The sequence below is a fragment of the Grampus griseus genome (genome assembly GCF_964374135.1).
Source record: "Grampus griseus genome assembly, chromosome: 6".
NCBI lineage: Eukaryota > Metazoa > Chordata > Mammalia > Artiodactyla > Delphinidae > Grampus > Grampus griseus.
The window spans coordinates 112329644-112357082 of record NC_139000.1 but is presented as its reverse complement, the minus strand read 5'-3'; the positions used below and the strand labels follow the sequence as shown (position 1 = coordinate 112357082).

Below are 27439 nucleotides of genomic sequence, written 5' to 3'. Positions count from 1 at the left end.
TTGAGAAGGCAGACCCACTGAATTCTCCAGGCTGGATATACAGCTTGCTTCATTGTTAATGGCACTTGTGTGTTCACACAGTTGGAGAAACAGACTTCTGTTCGTTTGTTGCTTTCAGTATGGAATACTTTATACCAATAAATTTTAAAATGTTAAAAAAAAGACAACACTTTAAGTGTGACAGAGTAGGAAAAGTTATTGATCTATGACAGTGGAAAAGGATTACAATACATATGTAAATATGAGACAGTGGGTATTAGTAAGTATGAAGTTAGGAGCATATCACACACACAATAGTTGAATTCTTCTCTTACCAATGATTACTAGTTATAAAAGGTAAGGGCATTTTTATTCTTATAGCAATATATAATTATACTAGTTTGAAAGCTTTTTATTATTTTTCTTTTTCATTCACAAGGAGTTTGCAGGAGAAGCAAATCCTTCAAATGTGTTTAAACTGGCTGATTTATCAACGTGTTTTAACTTGCTTCTTTCCCTAATTTAACCTACTGGAGTGTATACCTTAGCAGGATCTGAAAATAAAATAAATAAATTTGACTTCTTAATATTGAACTGTAAAACGAACATATTGAAAGAAGAAAGAGCTGTAAAGCTGCCCTCACGAGACAAAATGGCTTGCTGACCAAGGCAGAGTTGTGTGAAACCTGGTTATACTAACGTTATACATAAAAGCCCTAAGATGAGGACAGCGGTAGAGGCACAGTGGTGGTGATGGCGACAGTGATGGGGGTGCCCGAGCAGCTCCCTGAGGAGCCATCCAAGCAGCAACCCAGGGGGCTCTCCGGCTCACAGCTCAAGCCTCACGAGGAGACCCACGGCGGGATGTGAGAGCAGCCCAGACCACAGCTAGCTGAGGCTCGGAAGAGCATGGTGATCAGCCTGGGTACGTCCCCTAACCGGTGGTCACTCATCACTGAGTTTTCAACAGTTGTCAACAACATAAAGAAACGACTAATACAATTTTCACAAATCCAAATTTATTTAATCCCAAAGGATAATCTGCATGCTAAGATTGTGTCACCCTACTTTTTTCATATTAAAATGTTCATTCTTTTACCAAAGGATGGAATTAGGGCTGAGAAATTTTTTTTTTAAATGAGTTTACTTGGCAAATTAAAAGTTGGAATCCTCAATCAGGTCTCCAATTTTATTTTATTTTTCATTTTATAGACCTAGTAAGTACCTGTCAACCTAAACCAACGCCAGAATAGTAAGTAGGAATTAACCAGGCAAAAATTTGGGCAGAGGGAGCAGCAGGTACACAGGAACAAGGATGAGGAAAAACATGTCTTTTAAGTCTGCACTCCCAGAACTCTGGAAAGAAAGAGCAGAAGATAAGGCCAAGGAAGTACACAGGCCTCCAAGAGACCCTGCAGGCCACTTAGGGGCTGCAATTTGATCCAAGAGGCAATGAAAGGTCATTAGTTCAACTTTTTAGTGTATGTTATTTACAAACCTTTTCCAAGGGTATATTTATTTGGTCAGATAATTTTTCAGACTCAAAACTACATCAAATTCCCATTAAGTCTTCTCTAAATCAAGTTAGTTGTAGCTATGGTCTACTGAGATTATTTTGTTTCCTGATCAATCATACAACATATCTACTATTTCTTTCCACTTTATGTCTTCTGGAAATATGACTATAACCTTTGAATGTTTTTTCTATGTCCTCTTTAAAAATGGAGATTAGTTACAGGAGGACGCGCTTCTAAAACTTTTTTAATTTGGACATCAAAATATTAACCAGCATCCTCTGAATATAATTCTTTAACCAATGACTAATCCACCTAACAATTTTTATTTATATTTCTTTACCATGTCTACACTGAGACACCCTGGCAACAGTATCCTGCTGAAGTTTATATACCCTACTAGGTATCTAAGTAAATTTTTCACAATGCCTCTACGGCCAAAAGAAATACCTAGCGGTCCCATTCATTAAACAGTTAGGTCAAAACTGCTTAACAGTATGGTCTACACTTTGTCCAACAGATGTAGTTACGTTTCCCTCACAACTGTAAAATATCCAAGGCACTGTGAGGCTCCAACTTGCCTCAGCACACAGGTTGAGAACTATAGCTCTAGCCTACAACCCTAAAAAGAAATAAAGGCTGTATCTGACAAAATCCATTCTCTGTGAATTTATGCTGCATTGCAGTGATGACTGCTTCCTTTTGTCTTTTCTTTTTTTTTTTTTGCGGTACGCGGGCCTCTCACTGTTGTGGCCTCTTTCGTTGCAGAGCACAGGCTCCGGATGTGCAGGCTCAGTGGCCATGGCTCACAGGCCCAGCCGCTCTGTGGCATGCGGGATCTTCCCAGACCGGGGCATGAACCCGTGTCCCCTGCATCGGCAGGCGGACTCTCAACCACTGCATCACCAGGGAAGCCCGACTGCTTCCTTTTAAGATGTTTGCAGGCTCTACTTTTAATCTTGCCTGGGATGAACATGAAAAAAACTACTCTAGTTTTTAGAATCTGCCTTTTGAAAATTATATGATACTTGATGATCTCCAGTTTGCTACCAATTCTTCCATTTTCTACGTCCTCACATAAAACCAAAATAAATTCAATGAATATATATGAAAGCTCATTCAGTATTTGGTATCATGTTTAATCTTTAAAGTACCCAATATTTTAAAATTTTATAAGCAACTAAACCAATAACTGTTTTGCCTGTTCACTAGTAGTATCTCAAGAAGCTGAGAAGTCCTTAAAACTGTGCTCGAGGAGCTGAACTCTACACTCAGACGGAGTTAGTTTAAACCCTACCTCCGCCACTTACTAGTGGCCTGACCATACACAGGTGTTAAATCTCTGCAGGTCCTAATTTCTTCATCTTATTAAAAGCGTGATATCTAATTCAAAGGGATGCTGTGATAAGTAAATATAACTTGGTACATAATAAGTATGCAATAAATAATATCTATCATCAATAATAACAAGTTCAAAGCAACATAAGAAAAGGTATACTATATGTTTGAGTACTGCTAAGCCCCCCAAAGTTAGCAGAAAGGAAATGATGAACGATCTCACAATCACAAATGGTTGAAAAGCTGAAAATTAAAATATTGAAGCTATATCTGATGCTCAAACAAAGACTGAATGGAAGTTGTGTTCTAGTGGAAGAAGTAACTGAGATACACAGTCATTGAAGACAATATGAAACAAGTGTAAATGTATGTGAACATTTCAAGGTTATACGGGAGCCTGATGCAAATGGACCAAACTAGTCCATTACTCGTCACTCCAACTGTGAAGAACCAAGAAACCTTATGGAAGATGAACAGCGTGAAGAAGCATAACATAGTTTTCCCTATTTTCTTTATACTATACACATTTATTTTAAGAGATCTGATTAAAATTAAACAAAAAAAGGGGCTTCCCTGGTGGCGCAGTGGTTGAGAGTCCGCCTGCCAAGGCAGGGGACACGGGTTCGTGCCCCGGTCCGGGAGGATCCCACATGCCGCGGAGCGGCTGGGCCCGTGAGCCATGGCCGCTGAGCCTGCGCGTCCAGAGCGTGTGCTCCGCAACGGGAGAGGCCACAACAGTGAGAGGTCCAGGTACCGCAAAAAATAAAAAGCCATACAAATTATATAGTAGAAAGGTCAATAATACCAGAGGATAAAACCCCACACAAAAATCTTCTTTACCATTTCATAAAAAACATGCATATGTGGAAGTCTGTAGCCCTCTTTTCTCAAAAATGGGAAGTATTTACAATTAGCTTAACACTTCAGGCTACTGTACATAATTCATAATGTTAATTTGTATTCCCCTCAATTATTTACCTCTGCTCAGCTACCTTTTAATAATCTTTTATAATTGGGAGAGCCATAAAGAGTTTTATCACACTCAAAAGTATTCTCTGTAAAATGACAAATTAAATTTTCACAAAATGGTATCTGCTCTTAACTGGAACGTTTTTATGGAAGAAATGGGAAGGTCTAAAAAAACACATATGCATACTTTAAAAAAAGGAACTATGCAAGTTAAAACTACTGACTGCAACCATATTAAATTAATTAATGGAAGAAAAGAAAAAACCCAATGAACAGGATCATAGTGAGCCATCAATCAGAGATGAACATGCAGAGGAAGACAAAGAGAAAAGTGGGGTTCTAAGTAATGAGGAAAAGGAAGACCCAAAGGCATGTCTTGGATTTCTGCATAGAATGTAATTCCATTTTAAATATATTCTGATTTATTTAAAGCAAGTGGATAAAGTTATTACAACCATATGTTGGTTCAAAGTTATCACATGTTCCTTTAAATAGTATGTGCAGCCTATAACATATATAAGCTACAAAAATCAGGCTGAAGAGCTACATGTTTTCCACATGTAATCAAGGGCCAAATTTGCACATAAGAAAATGACTGCATCCAGAAGGCAAAAAATATTCTATGTATAATGGAAAAAACACCCAGAAGGTGTAGGTATTAGGCTGTACATGGCCTAAGACAAATTTACAAGCAAGGGTGAATTTATGGATCATCACGGTCCAACCTGTTTATATTGGCTTGTTTAGACACGGCCTTCAATCTTTTCCAAGTTTTTCTAAGAGCAACGGCATCAGGGGAATGGTGATGACCTGCAGCCCCCTTGGGAAATCCTGGATGTACTCCAGGTGGGATTCCTCTGCCAATAAATACGCATGATGACTTCCATTACTTTCTCTAAAGCAAAGCACAAGCAACTTCTGCAGAACATGCCATACCTTTCTGGAAGCCTTCGGCCATGTCTTTCTCCTTTCCACTTAGCTTCATTATCTTCTGCTCTTTGTTGCTGCATTTGATCAAAAATGGCATGGTAATGTTCATACTGTCCGCGAGATGAAAAAGATGATGGAGCCACAGCCCCTCCACTGCCAAAAAGGGGAGCCTAGGAATCAAACAAAGAGCTCTCACGTGCTTGTCTCACAAGACCTAAAAGGTCTGTACTACCCTCAAAAGAAAAAAGTAAATTTCAACACTTGACTCTTAGAAAGCAATTACCTAATTTAACATGTTTTCCTACTATATTATAACCATTAACAATCAAAAACTAGTATACTTTGTTACTAACAATAAAGCTTAATTCAATGTAACTAAAATATAAACTATCACTAAATTTATGTAACTATGAAAAAACCTGGTCTTAATGAACAAGTTTTGAAACAAGTTTCTAGTATACATTTTATGTGATCCCATCCTATTAAGTTTAAATATGTATAGCTTATAAATAAAACAGAGCCTGCTTTTGTAACACTCAAAATTATATCTAACGAAAACATATGGCATTTAACATACCCCAAATCCAATTCAACAAGCAATGAGGATATAAACACCACTGAAACATACTCTAGGTGTAAATAAAAGAAACAAAACAACATACCAATCCTTAAGCAGTTGACAAACAAACTGGGAAACAAAGTGTAAAGCTTGAAAAACATTTCATTTCCTGCAGTAAATGAGTGGCCACAGGCACACTGTAAAGTAGTAAATACTGAGCAAATTTACAAAATAGAAAAAAAAAATTATGAGAAATAAAAATTCCAAAAAAAAATCACTGGAGAAAAATATTATTCAACGCAGCCTTGAAAGCAATGTAACAAAGAAAGAGTAAATGATTAAATATGAACCATGGTATTAAAGTAAAACTTAAAGTAAAAATAAGCACTGGAAGTGTATGTTTAGGTGTTGGCAGTACGGGGAAAAAGGATGCAGGAAGACATAAGAAGTTAACTAGAAAGAAGGCAGATAGGAAGTGTTATTTGGTCCTAAAAGGTCATCACAGGTAACTACCCTCAGCTGTGCGAGTTCATAGAATAAACAACAGAAAGCACGCATACATTTTCTAGCAGGAAAGTGCACTAAAACAGTTTCTTAGAAGGTTGGTGGGACTTCCCTGGTGGTGCAGTGGTTAAAAATCCGCCTGCCAATGCAGCGGACAAGGGTTCGAGCCCTGGTCCAGGAAGATCCCATGTGCCACGGAGCAACTAGGCCTGTGCGCCACAACTACTGAGCCTGCGCTCTAGAGCCTGCGAGCCACAACTACTGAGCCCACGTGCCACAACTACTGTAGCCTGTGTGCCTAGAGCCCGTGCTCTGCAACGAGAAGCCACCGCAATGAGAAGCTCATGCACCACAACAAAGAGTAGCCCCCGCTCACCACAACTAGAGAAACCCCGTGTGAAGCAACGAAGACCCAATGCAGCCAAAAATAAACAAATAAAGTTTAAAAAAAAAGGTCAGTAAGTCAAATTACACATGATAAGCAAGAATAAGAGAGAGAACAAAGTAGAGGAACTAATTAGAAGGCTTGCTGCACTGACACCAAGCCAAGAAGCCTGCGAGCAAAGAAAGGCAATCAGAGAAGAAGTCAACGGTGAAGGGAGCTGTGGGTTCTCTGCGGAAATAACAAAGGATGAAGGCAAAGGCATAGGACGCAGCCTCAGAACACACGCACCCAAGCGCATGGAAAACTCACAGAAAACAGAGATGTCAGGATGAGAGTTGAGTAAGTGTAGAATGTTACAGAGGTCAGGGGGCAAGAACTGCACTGCAAAGAGGAAATAGGAACCTCAGAGGCAGAGGCCAGCAGCACCAAAACGAAGACAAAGTGACATGACTCAAGTGGAGGGGCAGCACTCAAACGCAGATGAGAGCAGAAGCCAGAACACTGCCCGGAAAGGGAGAAGAGCTTCCAGGTGACGACATCCTGAGGAAGAAGTCTGGCTAAGGAAAACACGAGAACCAAATAAAAGGCATTTCAGTGTACCCAGTGAGGTAAAACTTGTGTTAACATCTTGACGCAAGAATTGTGTACAGTATTATAAGAAAGCCTGATTTTAAAAAAAGTCAGCTCAAGATAAAAATAGAAAACTGATTCAAGATGCTTGAATAGCAAGAGATGAAAGTTGCTAGAAATAGGGAAGATACTTCATTCGGCAGGAAACTCCATCAAGGTGATTTTCATATACATTTTCAAAATGTGCATCTCAGGGCAAGATTATCAGAACCACAATTCTGGTAAAAGGTGGTCATACCTCCTATGAGCCTGGTTCCTCGAGTTTAGTCTGGCGCTAATATCAACTTAAGGTTGAGTGTTCTAAGGTTTCTCTCTAGCAAAATCAAATGTATGTACATATCTCTGAAGATACCTATACTCAAAATAATGCTGAAAACACTGTACTAGAATACTGAAACAACAGGATCTTTTAAACATGACTTTATTCACCAATTATAAGCGCAGGTTGATGTTCTGACACATACAGACACTCTTGGAACCACTACCACAATCGAAACCACATCCATCACCCCAAAAGGTCCCTCATGTTCCTTTGCAGCCAACACCCCCTCCCTCCTTCTAGCAAACACTGATCTGCTCTCTGTCACAGAAATTGGATTTGCCTTTTCTTATCATTTCATACAAATGGATTCATACAACATGTACTCTTGTGCCTGGCTTCTTTCACTCAGTATGCTGTTGATTGACCCATGCTGTTGCATGTATTAATAGGCTATTCCTTTTCAATGCTGAGCAGCATTCCAATATATTGTCAAACAACAGATACACTCTTATATATAATGGTTATCTATATAATCAAACTATATATGTGGAACATTTCATAATTTTTCTAAAAACGCACTTTCATAAGAGATATATCAAAAATGGATAAAGCATTGAAAATCAACTACAATTTAAAAAAAGAAAAAAAAAACCTATCAGAAGAATCAAAAAGAAAAAATGGACAAAGCAAAAAGTCCCAGATTTTGCAGATACTAAGTAATCAAGGACAGAAGGTTATTTATACTGTGCATAATGTCTTGGTATTTAGAGGTATATAATAATAGAATATTAACTTTGAAATATTTCCCTTAATGTTTAGTTTTTGTTTTATCTTTATTTTGGGGAATCTCCTTAATTTGATTCACATTTTTACTGAGCTTCCAGGTCCTTATCAACTGTACAGAAATCAAACAGCTGAAGAAGTTAAATATTTCAAACCTCACAGGGAATAAGTACAGAAACTAACATAGACTTTGCTTTACGTCATGGAAAATAAATTGTTTTATTAACCCTCACAGAAAGCAGTATAGAAGTTTATGAAGCGAAGCAGAAACCTATTAAGCACATAGTATCTCACACTGTTGAGAAACTATAATCAAACATTGGTAAAACTGGACTTTAGGATTAAATATGGCTTTAGACATCATAGGGAAAAAAGGTGCTTCACTGCATAAAGAAGATATACGCAAAGGGAGAAGAAAAAATAATCAAATTCTCAACACCAATCATGGACTGATACAAAATGCTTGACAAGATCTGAGGGCCTGCACTTTGGTAAGATTTTACTTTCTAATCATATAAGATATGGGGCTAGTTATTTTAGAATGGGCCAAATTCTGTCTGAGTCATTCCTTATCACTCAGGAGGTTAAAAGTTCAATTTCATAGTAAATTGGATAGTACAGTACAAAATAGTAAAGTACAATTTTAAAGATAAAACTGTATTACTAAAAACTGTATAAGTCTATATTAATACAGAACTAGAAAAAGTGACTCCTACTGGGTTATTGATATGTAATATGAAAAATGTGTCATCTCAAGACCCTGAAATACAAACCAAGAAAGCCAGGGCAGAACATGTATATCTACATAAACAGATAAATTTTTATTCAAATCATATCTTTCAGGGAAAAAGAAACAAGTAAGAATGGTAATCATTTCAACTTAACAAATATCTACTGGGCACCTAAATACCAAGTTTACTGAGCAAGGTCAGGCGAATTCACAGTTTAAAGACCTTAAGTAACAGCTGATTGGATTATACAAATTAAAACTGATAGTACAGAGGAATAATAGTATGTATTCATTTTTTATTGCTGTGTCATAAAGTACTACAAACTCAGCAGCTTAAGACAGACCCATTTGTGGTCTCAGGAGTCTGGGCATGGTTAGCAGGGTCCTCTGCTGGGGGTCTCACCAGGCAGAAATCAAGGTGTCAGCCAGGGCTGCCACCCTCATCTGAGGCTCAGGATCCTCTTCCAAGCTCACTGGTTCCTGGCAGAATTCACTCCCTTGTGGCTGTCACGGCTAAGGTCACTACATTCTTGCTAGCTGTTGGTCAGAGACCACTATCAGCTCCCACAGGACACCTGTGCTTCCCTGCCACGTGAACATGTGCTTTTTCCCAGGCCAGCAGAAGCTGTCTCTCTGACCTTCTCCCTTCCAGGCTGCTATGAGGGAGGCTTATAAAATAGTGACGTGACCACAGGAGTGGCTACCCCATCAGCAGGGCCATACAACACAGCCTAACTAAGGGGCTGCGACACACCCTGTTCACAGGTTCCCCCATGCTCCAGTGGAGGGATAACATCAGGCCCGACCCCTGGAGTCAGGAATTTTGGGACCACCTTAGAATTCGGCATGTAAAGGTTGTTATGAGGGCGAAAGAAGAAACGCAAGATTCAGACTGGCAGAGCAAGGAAAGGAAAAGGAGCTTAACAGGTGAGTCCTTGCAGGCCAAGCTCAGGCACTGCTCTTGAAATTCCTTCCTCCTTCCTTCCTCCCTCCCTCCCTCCCTTCTTTTTCTCTTTCTTTTCTTTTTCTTTCTTTCCTTCCTTTCTTTCTTTCCTTCCTTCCTTTTCTCTTTTTCTTTCTTTTCTTTCCTTCCTTCCTTGTCTTCCTTCTCTTTCTTTCTTTCTTTCTCTTTCTTTCCCTCCCTTCCTCTCTCTCTTTCTTTCTTTCTTCTTTTAAATGAAGAAATTAAGGCTCAGGAAAGTTAAGTAACTTGCCCAAGGTTGTACAGTGTGGATCTGCCCAAAGGAAATGTCTAACTTAACCTACCTAGGTAAATGGCTGGTTAGGTCACTGGTTACCTAGGTAAATGGCTGGAGGTAGGAGTGAGAGTGAGGAGGGACGGAGGGTGCTTTCAGGTAAAGACTAATACAGGTGTCAGGACGTAGCTCCAGCAGGCCACACACAGTGGGGAAACTGCAGTACGGTCCTTAGCTCAGCATGACTAGAGCGCATGGCACGACCAGGATGAGTGTGGAGAGACTGGCAGGGCCCCGCTTAGTACGGGTCTTCTGAAAACGGAATCTTCAGGTCTGCGTGAAGCTAGAGGAGGACTTTAGGCAGAGTGGAGACAAACTGTATTTGATTTTAAAAAGATGCCTCAGGCAGGAATGGTGTACCACAGCCTTCACAGCAAACTTTTTATGCAACTTTAACAGTGTCACATATTAGTTATCAGTACAAATTACATACCAAATATGTGCAGGAAGACTAAGGAGTCATAATAGATGCTGAAGAACTCTAGTAAAAAGTAAGTGTATCCCCCCAAAAAGCCAATTGTATACCTTTTCAAGAGCAGGAGGAAACTGGAGAAAAAGCAGTAGTGTAAGTGCACTGGCACCAAAGGCCTACCTTCATTTCACCACTTCCACCAGCACTCAGCACGTTTCTCCATCCTTGTTCCCTGGCCCTATTTATTTTCTCCAACTTTTGGGGAAAAGAAACAAACAAAACACCATTTCAAATATTTAGTATAAAGTACATGAAATACATTTAGAAATAAAATGGAATCAGTTTATCCCTTTAAAAAAAAAAAGGGCGGGGGGGACTTCCCTGGTGGCGCAGTGGTTGGGAGTCCTCCTGCCGATGCAGGGGACGCGGGCTTGATCCCTGGTCTGGGAGGATCCCATGTGCCGCAGAGCGGCTGAGCCCATGTGCCACAGCAACTGATCCTGCGCTCTAGAGCCCGCGAGCCACAACTACTGAGCCCGCAGGCCTAGAGCCCGTGCTCCGCAGCAAGAGAGGCCACCACGATGAGAAGCAAGTGCACTGCAGCGAGCCGTGGCCCCCACTCACCGCAACTAGAGAGGACCGGCGTGCAGCAACGGGGACCCAACGCAGCCAGGAAAAAAAAAAAAAAAAAGGCGCATGTGTAGGAGGCAGTGCAGCACAACGGGGAAATGGACCATCCTCTTACCCTTTCCTTTTCTTGCCTTTTCATCTGTTCAGCCTTCATTAAACTAATCTGTAACAAGTTTTAAAGACAAACTTTTTAGAACTCTTGAAACTATTATCCTCTCCAACTTGGCAGGGGAAAAAAGTAAGAGCGAAATAACTACCTGATCCTTTTGTTTCTTTTCTTTTTCATTCAATTCCAACCTTCTCTTCCTTACTGGTTCCTTAAATAAAAAAAGAACATTTTTTATCAATAATAAATATTACTTCTTCTAGTTTCATCAGTAAAGCTAGCATACCAATGGAAGACATATGCCCAGGGAGGTTAAAAAACAGAAATAAGTTAGTAGTATTTGTTTGAAAGAAATAAGGAGGAAAGGTTTGGAGGTTTTATAAGATTTGTTTCTTCTTTGATAATTATTTTTACAAAGCTTTAAAATAAGCAGACAGATGTCTTTATACCTCAAACAGTTTCCTCCTTTCTTCTCCAGGATTCACTTTCTTCACCGGACTTTGATGGGCCTGGACAAAAAGTAAAACTACAAATTAGATAATGATTTTGAAAAATTCAAATGTATGGAAATTTAAAACAGGAAAAAATGTAAAGCCAATACTGCCATAACTGTCTTTCAAAATATATTATCCCTGGGGCTTCCCTGGTGGTGCAGTGGTTAAGAATCTGCCTGCCAATGCAGGGGACGTGGGTTCGATCCCTGGTCCAGGAAGGTCCCACATGCCGCGGAGCAACTAAGTCTGTGCACCACAACTACTGAGCCTGTGCTCTAGAGCTGGCGAGCCACAACTACTGAGCCCGCGTGCCACAACTACTGAAGCTGACGCGCCTAGAGCCTGTGCTCCGCAACAAGAGAAGCCACCGCAATGAGAAGCCTGCACACCGCAACAAAGAGTACCCCTGCTCGCAGTGATTAGAGAAAGCCCACGTGCAGCAATTAAAGCCCACACACAGCAATGAAGACCCAATGCAGCCAAAAATAAATAAATAAATTTTTTTAATAAATAAAAATAAAGTCACCTATAAAAAAGTAGATAAAGGACACACACAGAGGTTAGCAAAAATAAAGGAAATAGCCAGTAACTACCACCCAAGTCAAGGCACAGAATACTGCCAACAAGCAGAAGCCCTCCACCAGAGAGGTAGCCACCATCCTGACTTTACTAATCACTATCTTGCTTGTCTTTATGGCTTTGCCAATTATGTATGCCTTCCTAAGCAATACAGTTAATTTTCTGTGTTCTGAGTTGTATATTAATGGAATTACACAATATATATTCCTTTGTATCTCACTTCTGTTGCTCAACATTGTTTTTAGAATTGTCCATGTTATTATCTGTATCTGCATTTGTTTTCTTCATTAAGTAATACTCCATTGATGTTGATTCCTTTCTTGCATAGTTATCTCGCACTTTTCTCAGCAGGTCTAAAGTATTTGAGAATTGGGAGACTGGGATTGACATATATACACTAATATGTATAAAACAGATAACTAATAAGAACCTGCTGTATAAAAATAAATAAAAAATAAAGTATTTGAGGGAGTCTGTCACTATGTCTCTCCATTTCCTTTTCTGATTATTCATTTCTTCATGCTGAACTTCTATCAGGCCACTTTACTGAATTCATTAGTAATGTTCTGCTGCTTCACTAGGATTTTCTACATAGGGAATCATATCATGTGTAAATGTCTGTTTCCTCTTCTCTCCCGGTATTTATGTTTATTTCTTTCTCTTTTTAATTACATTAGCTAGGCTTCTGGAATAACATTAAATAATAGCAATCATTGCAAACATCCTTGTTTTGCTCCTAACTTTAATGTAAATGCTTCCAATTTTTCCGTATTATGTATAATGCCTGACATGGGTTTCTAGTATATATAACTGTGTCATGTTAAGAACTTTCCCCTCTATTTCTTGAATGAAAGAAATTTGGATTTTTTAAATTTATTTATTTATTTATTTTTGGCTGCATTGGGTCTTCGTTGCTGCGCGCGGGCTTTCTTTAGTTGCAGCGAGCGGGAGCTACTCTTTGTTGCGGTGCGCAGGCTTCTCCTTGAGGTGGCTTCTCCTCTTGTGAAGCACGGGCTCTAGGCACACGGGCTTCAGTAATTGTGGCATGTGGGCTCAGTAGTTGTGGTGCACGGGCTCTAGAGCGCAGGCTCAGTAGTTGTGGTGCATGGGTTTAGCTGCTCCGCAGCATGTGGGATCTTCCTGGACCAGGGCTGGAACCTGTGTCCCCTGCATTGAGAGGTGGATTCTTAACCACTGCGCCACCAGGGAGGCCACCGTATCATTTTTAAAAACCATTTTATTGAGGTACGATGGACATACAAAAAGTTGTACATGTTTAATGTATACAACCAAAGAAGTTTTTTTTTGTTTAAACTGTTAAATTCTACTCAACTTTCAGTATCTACTGAGATCATTTATGTATGATTTTCTCAACTTACTAATGAAGTGAAATTAACCAGTTTCCTACTGTTGAACCATCCTTGCATCCCAAAATGTATCCTATTTAATAATTCTTAAATCATTCTTTTGATAAATGGTTTGAGTTTTTGAAAAACTTCTTTTAGGATTTCTGCATGTGTGCTCATAAGTATAATTGACCCATGGATTTCTTTCTTTTTTTATCTTGGGCTAGCTACTCAATTTTGTGAGCAATGTTAAGCCTACTGTATGATCAGTGTTTCAAACCGTTCAAAATACAATTCTATATACCAAAAAAGATTAAAAGTATTTACAGGAAAGTCTAGTCATTTATCATGAACCAATTTTAAAGTTTTCAGCTACCTTAGGAAAAAATGAATATAAAAAGACACACTGTACAAAATTATTTACCAATGTTGGGCTTCAACTCAAAGGAAAGCAAATGCTACTTTAAAAAAATTATTTCAGTGGTCATTTACATTATTAGTAAAATAATTCAGCATTTGATTATATCATTAAAGTGTCTCCACTAACAATTCCATTTCAATAGCAGCTGTATTTTGGCAAAAGTCAATGTTATGAAATTACTCTCATATACCACTTATTGCTTCTACTTCCTAAATTTTGTAAAATGACCATAATGGATAAGCACTAAAACTCTAAATGCGATTTCAGAATATTACAACATAAATATGACCCACAATCAATATGAAATTAATATAATTAATTCCAGAAATATATTACTGTTAAGATATTATATAGCTCACAACACATAAAAAAGAACTAGAAAGGCACCAAGAGTTTCCTTTCACTAAAAAAAAAAAAATTCAAAAAGATATTTAAAGTTTCTGCTTACTTTAGAAAGCAACATGATACATAATTTAAACATAATTTCTTCCTTAGGAAATGCAACTAACTTATTTTAATGAATACATTATTTAATCTGAGCACAATAAAATGATAATATTTACAATATGTAACATCATCAAATGGGTTGATAAACTGTTAAAATGAGAATAATGATTCTCTTATACTGTGTTTTGGCATTTTAATTAAATGACCATTATAAACCAAATCCATTTTATTGACACAGTATGTTTTAAACTCAAAGCTACATCATCAATGTGATAAGTGGTATTAAGTCTCATACCAGGGACTTCCCTGGCAGTCCAGTGGTTAAGACTCGGCACTTCCACTGCAGGGGGCGTGGGATTGATCCCTGGTTGGGGAACTAACACCTCGCAAGCCGCGCGGTGCAGCCCCCCCCCCCAAAAAAAACAAAACCTCACACCATGACTAACTAAATGGCAAGTTTACTCCCTGACAAAATGACCCAAGCAGTAGGTTCCCGGAACCGTCCCATCTCCTCCTCACTGTATTATTAGATCCTAACTCCTAACCTAATGGTGGCTGGTTATTTCAATTCAACCTTCACTTAAGCTGAACCATGTATCTCACCACCTCGCCCCAGGAAAGACACTAGGGTTAATGAGATGACAATAATACTGAAATATTTGAAGAACAGTAGCTTTCAAACTTTTTGTAAAAGCAACCCACTGTAAGAAATATATTTCAGGGCTTCCCTGGTGGCGCAGTGGTTGAGAGTCCGCCTGCCGATGCAGCAGACACAGGTTTGTGCCCCGGTCCGGGAAGATCCCACATGCCGCGGAGCGGCTGGGTCTGTGAGTCATGGCCGCTGAGCCTGCGCATCCGGAGCCTGTGCTCCGCAACAGGAGAGGCCACAACAGTGAGAAGCCCGCGTACCGCAAAAAAAAAAAAAAAAGAAATATATTTCACATCCAGGCCCAATTAAGATACACACACACACACCCCCCAAGTTCCATAAAATACTTTTACTATGTGTAGCTGAGTCTGTTACTTTCCATTCTATTACTTAAAAAAAAAAGTCCGTGTTCTTCACCCACTAAATGGTTTTGCTACCACTAATAGATAGCAACCCCCTCTTTTAAAATAGTCAAGAGAGTGTTCTGGGGGCACTATTACTGAAGTACAAGGAAAAAACAGTTGTATATAACGTTTTTTTATGGCATTACAATCACAAAGTTAACATTTCAAAGTATGCTTTATATATATATAGAATTTAAACTAGTGGGGAATACTACCCAGGAGCTTTGTAAAAATACATATTCCTTCCATACAAAAGAGTATTACTTGGCAATAAACAGCAATGAAGTACTGATACATGCTACAACATGGATACATGCTACAACCTTGAAAACACTATACTAAGCAAAAGAAGCCAGTCACAAAAGACCTGGTACTGTATGACTCCAGTTACATGAAATGTCCAGAACAAGCAAACCTATACAGAGACAAAAGTAGACTAGCAGTTGCCCAGGGCTAAGGGTTGGGGAAGAATGGGGAGGGAATGCTAATGGGAAAAGGATGTTGTGGGGAGGCAAGGAAAATGTTCTAAAGTCGATTGTGGGGATGGTTGCACAACTCTTGCAAATTCATTGGAAACCATTTAATTCCAAACTTCAAATGGATGAGTTGTACAGTATGTGAGTTATATCTTGATAAAGCTATTTTCAAAAAACACATATCCCCAAGAGTTGCTGAATTATAATTTCTGGACACAGAGCCCTGCGCTCTACATTTTAACAAGCTCCACAGGTGAACCCTTACGTAGCAGGTCTAGCACTGGTCTCCACATTTGTGAACCACGACACCCAACAACTTAAAAATATTAACATGAGTGATACAGCATCTCACGATACATGACCAGCTTTACACCAGATTACACAACTGTGCGCAACAAGAGAATGTTTAACTAAGACACCTACGTACCCTTGGGTAAGTCACGTGAAAGCAAGAGTTATATTCATGTTTTGGTCCTCCAGATTGCAGCCTCACATATAAGATATACAAATATTTGTGAAATAAAAATGCCAAGCTGTTCCTCTGACATCACACAAGTATTTTTCAGAACACTATTTCTACACAGAAGAGAAAAATATGGTTACATAAAACATCCATATTAAACGAAAAGTGTTGTTTTGTTTCTTTGCTCAAGTCAGAACCAAAATACTGAAACATACTCACGGAGCTCCCTCTGGTGGCTTCATAACCACTCCTCTGTTTTAACCGAAGCCTTTTAGAAAACAGCTATGATTATTAATAGGAACTGGAGCAAAGAAAGTTTTTATGACATGCAGATATTTTTAAGATATGCTGAGTAATAAAAACTTAATGTGTATTAGCTTAATTTTCTGCAGTTAAAAAGAGCCAGACAGGACTTCCCTGGTGGTGCACTGGTTAAGAATCTGCCTGCCAATGCAGGGGATACGGGTTCAATCCCTGGTCTGGGCAGATCCCACATGCTGCGGAGCAACTAAGCCCGTGAGCCACAACTACTGAGCCTGCTCTCTACAGCCCACAAGCCACAACTTCTGAGCCCATGTACCACAACTACTGAGCCTGCGCTCTAGAGCCTGTGAGCCACAACTACTGAGCCCGTGCACCACAACTACTGAAGCCTGTGCGCCTAGAGCCCGTGCTCTGCAACAAGAGAAGCCACTGCAGTGAAAAGCCCACGCACCACAACGAAGAGTAGCCCCCGCTCACCGCAACTAGAGAAAGCCCGCACAGCAACTAAGACCCAGTGCAGCCAAAAATTATTTTTAAAAAAGAGACAGGCACTATCTAAGGGGTTATGGTTTTCCTTATAAACTTCTCCTTTTCAAGCTTGATAGAAAGTTAAATTTAAAATTCTAAGAGTCATTATGAATTTGAATCTAAAAGATGCTTTAGATTTTCTGGGGACAAAATAAGTCTTTTAAAAAAATATATGAGGGCTTCCCTGGTGGCGCAGTGATTGAGAGTCCGCCTGTCGATGCAGGGGACACGGGTTCGTGCCCTGGTCCGGGAAGATCCCACATGCCGCGGAGCGGCTGGGCCTGTGAGCCATGGCCTCTGAGCCTGCGCGTCCAGAGCCTGTGCTCCACAATGGGAGAGGCCACAACGGTGAGAGGCCTGCGTACCGCAAAAAATAATAATAATAAAAATAAATAAAAAATATGAGTCATATAAAAACCAAAAAAAGCAACTTATTTTAAAAAATCACATTTAAAATAATTTAGACATTTAGTTTCTTTCCTTTAATTCTTTTCATTGTTAGGGTTTTTTTGCAGTACGCAGGCCTCTCACCGCTGTGGCCTCTCCCGCTGCGGAGCACAGGCTCCAGACGCGCAGGCCCAGCGGCCATGGCTCACGGGCCCAGCCACTCCGCGGCATGTGGGATCCTCCCGGACCGCGGTACGAACCCGCGTCCCCTGCATCGGCAGGTGGACTCTCAACCACTGCGCCACCAGGGAAGCCCTTCATTGTTAGGTTTGAAAAACTTCACACATGTGTCGTTTCTTTTATTTTTTAGTTTTTATTTACCTGAAATTTTTTCTAATTTGTTTTCATCATGGTAAAACACATATAAAATTTACCATTTTAGAAAACAGTATGGAAGTTCCTTAAAAAACTAAAAATAAAGCTACCATATGATCCAGCAACCCCACTCCTGGGTATATATCCAGAAAAACCAAAAAATCTAATTTGAAAAGAAACATGCACCCCAATGTTCACTGCAGCAGTATTCACAATAGCCAAGACATGGAAACAACCCAAGGGCCCATCAACAGACGACTGGCTTAAGAAGATGTGGTACATATATACCATGGAATACTACTCAGCCATAAAAAAGAATGAAAGTTGCCATTTGCAGCAACATGGATGGACCTAGAGATTATTATGCTAAGTGAAATAAGTCAGACAAAGACAAATACTATACAATATCACTTATATGTGGAATCTAAAATATAATACAAATGAATGTATATGTAAAACAGAAATAGACTCACAGACACAGAAAACAAACTCATGGTTACCAAAAGGGAGAGGGACAAATTAGGAGTACGGGATTAACAAATAAAAACTACTATACATAAAACAGATAAGCACCACGGATTTACTGTATAGCATAGGAAATTAATACCCAATATCTTGTAATAACCTATAATGGAATATAATCTGCCCCCAACAATAAACTGAATCACTAGAATGCTGTACACCTGAAACTAACACAATATGATAGATCAACTATACTTCAACTAAAAAAAATTTACCATTTTAACCATTTTTTAGTGTACAATTCTGTGGCATTAAGTACATTCACACTGTCGTGCAAAGAAATCTGTCGTGAAACGTTGTTTAAATAAGCTGCATGATTATTTCATGTGCTAATTATTACTTAGTTCTCATTGGTCTGGTCTAGAAAATCATGCCAAATGCCTAAAAACTTTAAGGGCAACAACCTTGCCTGAACTCCAAAACTCTTATAACTATCACCTGAATCATGTACCTGTCACTAACTATTTGATGGGATGGTATCTGCTATTCAGGATATTATTAACTGGAATCTGAAAATACCACAGCATGCTGTTCTTGCATACTGAATAAATGCTAACTGAAAATGAGGGAAACATTAAGAACAGCAACATACTGTTTGATTCGACCAGCCATGTGAAAGAATAAACACTTGGCTACGATCCCGCCCAAGGGTGAGGACCACCTGCTACATCTTCAGCCCAGCCTCACCAAGCGCTCCGATCTCTCCACTTGGTCAGGTGAACACTTGGCCCAGAGATTAAGGCAAATGACCTTCTACAAGTCCACCCAAGTATGTATTTGGGTTACAAGAGAAAGTTAAAGGGATCGTATTAATTTTTAGTCTCTTCAGTACAGCTATCGATAATAATCTTAGCAGACTACTCGTCTTCCTAACTGAAGAAAATAGCTATTGAGTCTATTTTTTTCCTCCTGTGACCTTATGGAGTACAGACACATCCCAGTGTGCTCAGGAGTTGGTCATTATCATTTTTTCTCTCTTGGTTCTGTTTTTCTAATAGTTATCAATGTGCTAACAACGGTAACAAAATGGCCTCTGCACAGTTTTACTAACAACTTTTGGGTGTTATTCATTCTTTTAAAGAATTAACACTTGAGTGACTTGAAACTCTGTTAGTGCTCTCTAATCCACTCATCACTCACTTATCCAGTCAGTGTTTACTGGGGGCCCCACTGGTTCAGGCACCAGTGAACAACATCACCCCTGCTCTCACAGTTTCACACCTCCACGGAGGAGGCTGGAAACAAGCACATGCAGGAAAAACAGCGGAGGAAAAAGCAGACGGAGCTGCGGGGGTGGGCCAGAAGGCTGGATGGCAGTTCTATCCATAGAGTTGCGAGCACAGCCAGGAAGGAAGGAAGGAGGAAAACCATGCAAGAGAGAGAGAGTCCTCCAGGAGAAGAAAGGAGCAAGTGCAAGTGCTCTTCCGCAGATAAGTGCTCGGCATGTCCGAGGACAGCAAGGTTTCATGAGCGCTGCTGGATGGAGACTAGCAAGGAGGGAGCAGAGATGAGACTCGCGGAGGTAACAAGGGCACCTTCTCGGAGCGGGAGGAAAGGCTGCTGGCACCTCTTGAGCAGGAAAGGGCGACAATTACCCTTCACCACCGGAGCAGCACTGAGGCTGCCGTGTGCGGACAGACGCAGGACGCCGGTCTGCGAGCAGTGAGGTCAGGCCGGGGAGGGCGAGGTGGCCTGGACCAGTGTTTGACAGAGTGGCGAGCAGCAGTCAGACTGCGAACAGGACAGGTTCTGCAGGCGGTGGACAGGATGTGACGGTGACGGGGCGTCAACGGACTTCAGGAGCGTGAGGCAAGACAAGAACGATGAGCCTGGGGACGGCACGGGACCTGGCGTTCAGACTTACACAGCCTCACGCTGGGATGCCCATCAGACACCCGGTTAGAAATGCGAGGACAGCACAGCTCTGGAGTTCAGGAAAGGAGTCCAGGCTCGAGATGCAGATGTGTCGGTTTACAGGTGCTGTCAGAGCGCGAGGATGGTCCGGGGAGGAGGTGTCCCCGGCTGGCGTCCTGAAGCACTGGAGCGTCAGGGGTCAGCGACAGCAGGACCTTGCGCCACGGCAAGAGGAGCAGGCAGGCAGGGAGGAGGACAGTCAGCAGAGTGTGGTATCTGGACTCACGTGAAGAGAACGTTAAAGGAAGAGCAGGTAATCAGTGAGTCCAAAACTGAGGCAGAGGAACAAGACACCTGACCCCTGGACATACCCAACTGGGCTCCCTGCGGTCCTCGCCAGGAGTCGCGTCCTAACAGCGGTGACAAAGCAAGAGGAAAGGGGAAGCAAGGAAGCGAAGACGTACAGACAAGGCTGGGGGAAGTTCTGCCATTAAAGGAGCACAGATGCAGGGAAAGGGCTGGATCCAGGGAGACATGGGAGGGAGGATTTTGTTAAGAAGACTGAAGATATAACATGTCTGTTTGCTAACAGGAGTGATTCGGAAGAGAGGAAAAATATGATACCGAAGAGAGGGTGAAGTCCTATAGTACGCAGAAATACTAACAACAGATGGTCCACAAACAGCTGGGTCGCCTCTGGATCAAAACACAAATAGATCAGCAAAGTAACAGGAAGAAAGGCAGGATATTTACAAACACGTAGGACTGATTGGCAAGAGGGCTGCTGAGTGTGGGCAATTTCCTTCCACTTGCTTCTGCTTTCTCAGTGAAATAGGAAGCAAGGCCATACCCTGAGGTGAAGAGCAAGGAGAAAGCAGGAGATAACCATCCTGGAAAGTGGGAAGGGAACTGGACTGTGGAAACATAACAGGGTGGTGGCGGCAGTGCTTGCCTGATGCTGGGGGTTTAAATTTAAAGCGAGACCAGTTAGAACAGCTGCCTGTTTTCCCCACCACATTCCACTGGGGCAAGACAGTCGAGGTTCTGGAAACTATTACAACGAGAGAACATGAAATTAAAGCCGGAGAAAGAAAATAAAAATGAAGAAGGGATGGACAATGAAAAAACTAGCTAAGATCCGCGGATCCAACAGAACAAAGAAGTTTTGGTGGCACAGTCCTCAGGGAATGAGCTGAAAACACAGGAAGTGGTCAGAGAGTGGGGTACTTGTAACTGAGACTACGAAATAGATGCTATTATTGATGACAAATGTGATGGCATGACTACAAGGGAGAGTTCCAAGGTGAGGCAGGAGACACGATCACCGATGAAAGAGAACCATCAGGAAAACAAGGCCGTGCACTACTGCAAGGGTCATCTTCTCAGATACTGAAGTCAACAAGAATCATGACAGTGCAGGGAAGTGTCTAGGATGACCCTCACGGAGGCGCAGCAGCTGACACAAAGCCTGGCGGAGTGGCTTAGGGAGCAGGGGAGAGTCTGGCAATGACAAGCGAGGACCACGCCTCCATCGTCCCACCTCTAGGCCCAGCAGAACTGAGGGACCAGAGGGAAAACGGTCCCCAAGAGAGACGCCTGACAGTGTGTTCAGGGCAAGCCAGGTTTTAGAGCAAAAGAGGTGAAGACACTCTTGACAAGGTTAGAACACAGGGGATTTTGCTGATGATGTGCTCTCCAAGGCTCTGTGGAAGGGTTCGGGGGTGGGATCGGGGGAGGGCCAGAGCCTTAGGGAGCTGAGAGGCTACGGAATGAGGGCACGCGGGGGCGCTGGGTGTCTTGTGGTGACTAAAGAAAAGAGGGCAAAAGGCTATGATGGAATTGCTCCACTTAGGCCTGAATAAACATGGTACCAAAAAACAGAAACACAAACGTGGTGTGCCAGCTGTCACAATGCCCCTCAGCTCGCAGTTCACCCTTCACCGTCCTGCTCGTGACCCTGGAGCTGGACAGGGCAAACCTCAGGCTTGCATCAGGATGTAAGCTTTGTCCGCAGACCATGTTGGAGAGAGGGACGCTGCACAAGGAAAGGGCTTCTCTTCCTCTTGTCCCTGTGGGTGCAGGACAGGCGGTGACACCACCCCTGCAGGCAGAGTACCCCCAGCAGCCTCTCTGCGAGTTTCAGCGGCAGCCTCGAGGCCAGCTGCCCGCCGCACCCGGTGCCCCAGCCGGGCAGCCCAGCCCAAAGGGCCCAGCAGTGCCCAGCAGGCTCCTCCATGGGCCTCTCAGCACGGTTCACCCTATGAAGGTTCCAGGAGTCTGATCAGCTCCACAATGGACAGTCTCGCATCTGCCAGCCTCGGCCCTGGCACCTCAGCGAACTCCACTACCCAGGGGTCACCTCCATCCACACCCAGCAGGCTCTGAGTCTCGGCTCTAAGGGCAGGCGGGGTGATACTCTGGCCTCTGTCTCTCCTATGGGCCCTGCCTCTGCACCAGGAGCAGTGCCTGCTTCCTGCGTCTGTCTGCTAGGCCTGTATTCTTTAGAGCTCTCTTTAGCCCTCAGAAGTCAATTACCTAAAAACAGATCGTAATTACTTACACCAAACTTGCCCCTGTCAAATTATTATGTGTTCTGTCTCCTGACTGGATGCTGACCTACACAACTTATTTGAAGACTGCTTTACAGGGATCATGCTGAACTACTTTATCATAGCTTCTACCCAAAGAGACGGACCACCCCTACTAGGAGGTCTGTCTTACAGCATTACACACACCTTTGTAACTACATGTGTGTGTACGTGTATGTATGCATGTGCATACGCAGTGCAAACCAACAGGTTCCATATACCAGAGAACACAGCTAGTGACGTGAAGAAAAGTATCAGATTCCTGCAACTAATACTCTGTGTCCTTAGACACAACCCCTAAATGCTACAGGCCTTAATTTTCATCTGAAATATGACAGACTATATGATCATATTCCTCCAGCTCTATGATTTTATTTGTCTCATCGTGAATTCTTAAATTCAAAATTTCCCCAGATTTTTATGATGTTTATCACAGGTATTTACTTAGTTTAGGCACAAAGACAAATGGCTCTGCTTAGGTTATTCAAAAATGATTTCATTTATAATGTTACTTTCTTTTTACTGCACTAGCTACTTTACTTAACTAATGTTTTTTTATGACTTCTGTAAGTCTCCCAAGTTTTAGAAGACTGGTGAAGCAGAGAACAATGTTCTTTAGTAACTTAATAAAAACAATCCTATGAAAATCAAGATTAACTGAATTGAGCTACAATAAAATAAGGTCAAACTGAGCATGTTATTAATACACAGTTTGTAGCATGATCATCATACCTGTTTATGTTTTTGGAGTGGTTTCTTTTCATGTAATTTTTTATCTCCATATTTCTTATACGTTAAAGGGACTCCATATTTAGCAGCAGGCTTTGTAATTTTCTGAGCAGACACAACAGAAGCCAAGCTTTGTCCTGAACCTGGTCTTTTAGCTACATGAAAAAAAATAGAAAAAATTATTTTCAGAGTTCTTAATAGGAAACCGCTAATTTCAAAATTCTTCAAGATGGCCTTGTTCATGTTCACAGTCACTGAGATCATTGAATCTGAGACTTTTCATTAAACGTCTCACTCCCTCCTTACCACACGGCAATGCCTCCATTAGGGCTATTCCACACTAAAGCCACTCTTTGAAAGAAGCAAGAAGCTAACTTTTTGAAATTTCTCACATGTTGAAATTTCTCACACAGAACAAGCACGTCCCTAAAACTGACTGTGGATGACGACTGCACGTATCTGTGAATATACTAAAAAACACTGACCTGTTGACTTTAAATGGGCGAATTGAATGGTATGCGGATTATATCTCATTACAGCTGTTAAAAATAAACTTTAAAAAGAACATTCAGTGTCTTAGAAATTACTTTTGAAATCAGAATATAAACCTCAAGAGCAAAAAAAAAAAAAAAAAAAAAACCTCAAGAGCAACTGTTAAACATTAATTCCATCACTATGAGCACTTTAATATTTGCTTCATATATAGTCTACGTAATGCCTATACCTACAGACCCATTGAAGAACAGGTACTTAAAAGAATCTCTACAGCTAAGGGTCCCATGAAATGAGTATGTTTATGCACTGCTGGTAGGAATACAAACTGGTCAAACTTTCCACAGAGCAATCTATATAAAGAACAATGTTTATGGGAATCCCCTGGTGGTCCAGTGGTTAGGATTCCACGCTTTCACCGCCAAGGGCGCGGGTTTAATCCTTGGCTGGGGAACTAAGATCCCACAAGCCGCGCAGTGTGGCCAAAAGAAAAAAAAAAAAAAGAACAACGTTTATGAAGTGATTTTAAAGAAATAATCAGAGAAACACAAAAATTTATACACAAGGATAAACCCTGCAGCATTACGTATTAAACTTTTATTGAAGCTCAGACAAGATTCAGTCTTAGAACAATGATAAATTCAAGAAAAATAGACTAAAGTAATGAAAAAGAAAGTCTACACCATGCGGCCATCAAAGATACTAAAGGAGGTTGAAGAGTCTCCTCTGCTCGAAGCCTTCCTGGAGCCCCTTCCTCCATGACCCCCTCCCCCTACTCTGCCCCACTCCTCACTCAGCCTGCCCTCCATCCCAGGGGTGTACCATGTCCTAGAGCCACGTGATCAACCTCTGCCAACAAGCACGCTTCTTCTTTAAGAGGGTAATGGAGAAAAAAATTACCTGGGAGTTCATGAGGAAATACTACCATTAAACTCTGTTCTTCAAAGAATATTTAATTGTATTAGAAAATGATCAACATATAATACTGTGAATTAAAAGAAATGAACCTTTGTTTATATAACACAACCCCAATTTTCAATCATTATGCATCTCCTATCACAGAAAAAAATACACCAAATATAAGTCTGTGTTAACATTAGGGTAATTTCTATTTTCTTCTTTTTAATTTTTATAATGAACACATACTGTTCATATAATTTAGTAAACTCTTACAAAAATAAAAATAATATAAGCCATTTGATTGGCAGTTTAGAGATTCACAACTAATGTGTGAGATATGGTGTGGTACAGTAAGTTTTTCCAAACACATACTCCAACTGTATCAGAACAGGAACTAGGAAATGTGAGAAAAAAAATTTCCCCTTTGAAAATTCAACTGTAAGTTCCAATCGGAAGACAGATATACAAAGTCACACCGCTGCAACCTGGCTACTTATATTAACATAACCAAAGAAATACTGTGTAAAAAAAAAAAAAGAAATACTGTGTGTACCAGAAAAGGGGCAAGAGGCAGTAAAGCACAAACACTCCCCAGAGAAGAGGGAGGATTACTCGTCTGGCTGCCGAGGGGTCTCATCTCAGAGGCGAGGCTCCCAGTGGGAGGAAGCTTCCTGCCCACGGGGAGGGGGCCCACAAGGTAGTGCCTCGCCATTACACATCTCCTCCATCCAGCTCCTCACACCAGAGTAGAGCAGAGCTCCTGTGCTGTGCTTCCCAGGAGGCTCGCCCACTGGGAAGAAAGTGCTGACACAGGGATTCCTTCCTGCCTGTGTGACAAGGAGGCTTTTGAAGAAGGTGTGACTCCTCGCCAGGAGGGACACACTGACCCTGCCCTGGGTCTGTCTCATGAACTTGGTTCCAAGTGGATCTGATCTCCCAGGACTGCCAGTCTCGGCCGGCGCAGAGGATGAGCCCCAGGGTGTTTAAGAAGAGCTAAACCCAGCTGGCCTCCCTGAGAACACAGTCACACCACATCCAGCTGATATGGACTCGCTTTTATGATACAGGATTTATTTTTATTAATGTGTTCATACTCAAAATGGAGTAGAACATGCAAAGCATTATGTTTGAAAAACAACACAATCTTCAAATCTTAAATGACTTCCACTGATTTTAGAAACCCATTCTGAAATCATTCCATGCAGAAAAAATGTAATTTCCCTCTCACAGAGATACACTTACATACATAAACATAATCTATAACTACACTCACAGCCCTACAAATATTCCACCGCTGCTGGCCATATTTAAAAGAAAATCTATCCTTACTAAGGTGACTGACTTCACACTGATTTACATTTAAAGTATTCTAGAATACTAAATATTTCTCAAAGAAAATTATTTTACATAAATATTAAGTATTTCTCAAAGAAAATTATTTTACATAAAGATTTGCAGTTAACTAGGGCATTTAATAACATTTTGTAACAATGTTCTCAGAATATGAGCTGAACATTTGAATATGACAGATTTCAAAATAGAATTCATTTAAATAAGGCAGATAATAAGGGGAAATTTTGTTATGAATTCATCAGAAAGTGTTGTATATTGCCATATAACATAAAAAATTTAAAGATGCATTTCCTCTGGATTACCCCAACTTACTACATCTACAAATACCTCTAGCATAATTAGTATACTGATTATGGCAAACAGGGGAAAGGATTCATATTAAATTTCATTTACCTGGTATAGGCTGTGCTCCAAACCTGGAAAATGTTTTTAGACAAAATTCTTCTGCAATAAGCTTAAATTGAAAGATGGGGGAAATCATTAGAAAAAATGTTAAATTACCAACTTTAAAAAAAAACCTAGCCATTAATCAGAACACATTTTTTCCCTTTTCAGTCACAATTATGCTGCCAAATAAACTGTACTAAAATCCAAGTTACCCATTCAAATAATTCCTCGCACGCTACCTTCTCCCCAGTCTTACCAATATCTTTTTATTATTTCTCTGGACAAGCTCTCTTCTCGAATTAACAAAACGCACCCCCCAGGCCCCTGCACATTGCCTTGCCTGTTCTGCGTTTCGGCGATTTAACAACACTGCCCTCCATCTGGAATAACCTCTGTATCGAGGTGCATCCGTCTCCCTCATCTACTTCAAAACTGCTGAAGAATCACTTCATTATCCCTCCCCTGGATTAACCTCTCGGTTATTTCAACTTTACTCTGAATATTCTCAGCATCTCCAATGAGTTTTCGATCTTATCAATATATAATTGTAAACATATTACTGGATAAATATTTGAATATTCTTTTTTTTTACATCTTTATTGGAGTATAATTGCTTTACAATGGTGTGTTAGTTTCTGCTTTATAACAAAGTGAATCAGTTATACATATACATATGTTCCCATATCTCTTCCCTCTTGCGTCTCCCTCCCTCGCACCCTCCCTATCCCACCCGTCTAGGTGGTCACAAAGCACTGAGCTGATCTCCCTGTGCTATGCGGCTGCTTCCCACTAGC

General features: G+C 40.9%; 1 protein-coding gene across 6 annotated transcripts in view; it reads right to left on the bottom strand.

Moving 5' to 3' along the window:
* Nucleotides 1-27439, bottom strand: part of NEK1 (NIMA related kinase 1) — a 212661-nt gene that overhangs the window by 130966 nt on the left and 54256 nt on the right. For all 6 annotated transcript variants that reach the window (XR_014296918.1, XM_082657164.1, XM_082657161.1 and 3 more), the window contains exons 10-16: nt 26652-26712; nt 23517-23668; nt 11437-11496; nt 11139-11198; nt 10997-11044; nt 10432-10506; nt 4737-4900 (exon numbers count right to left, since the gene is read on the bottom strand). Coding sequence is in view for 5 of the 6 variants with exons in the window: in XM_082657164.1 (XP_082513290.1) it covers nt 4737-4900; nt 10432-10506; nt 10997-11044; nt 11139-11198; nt 11437-11496; nt 23517-23668; nt 26652-26712 (620 nt within the window). In the remaining variant the exon portion in view is untranslated. The remainder of the gene's footprint in view (nt 1-4736; nt 4901-10431; nt 10507-10996; nt 11045-11138; nt 11199-11436; nt 11497-23516; nt 23669-26651; nt 26713-27439) is intronic.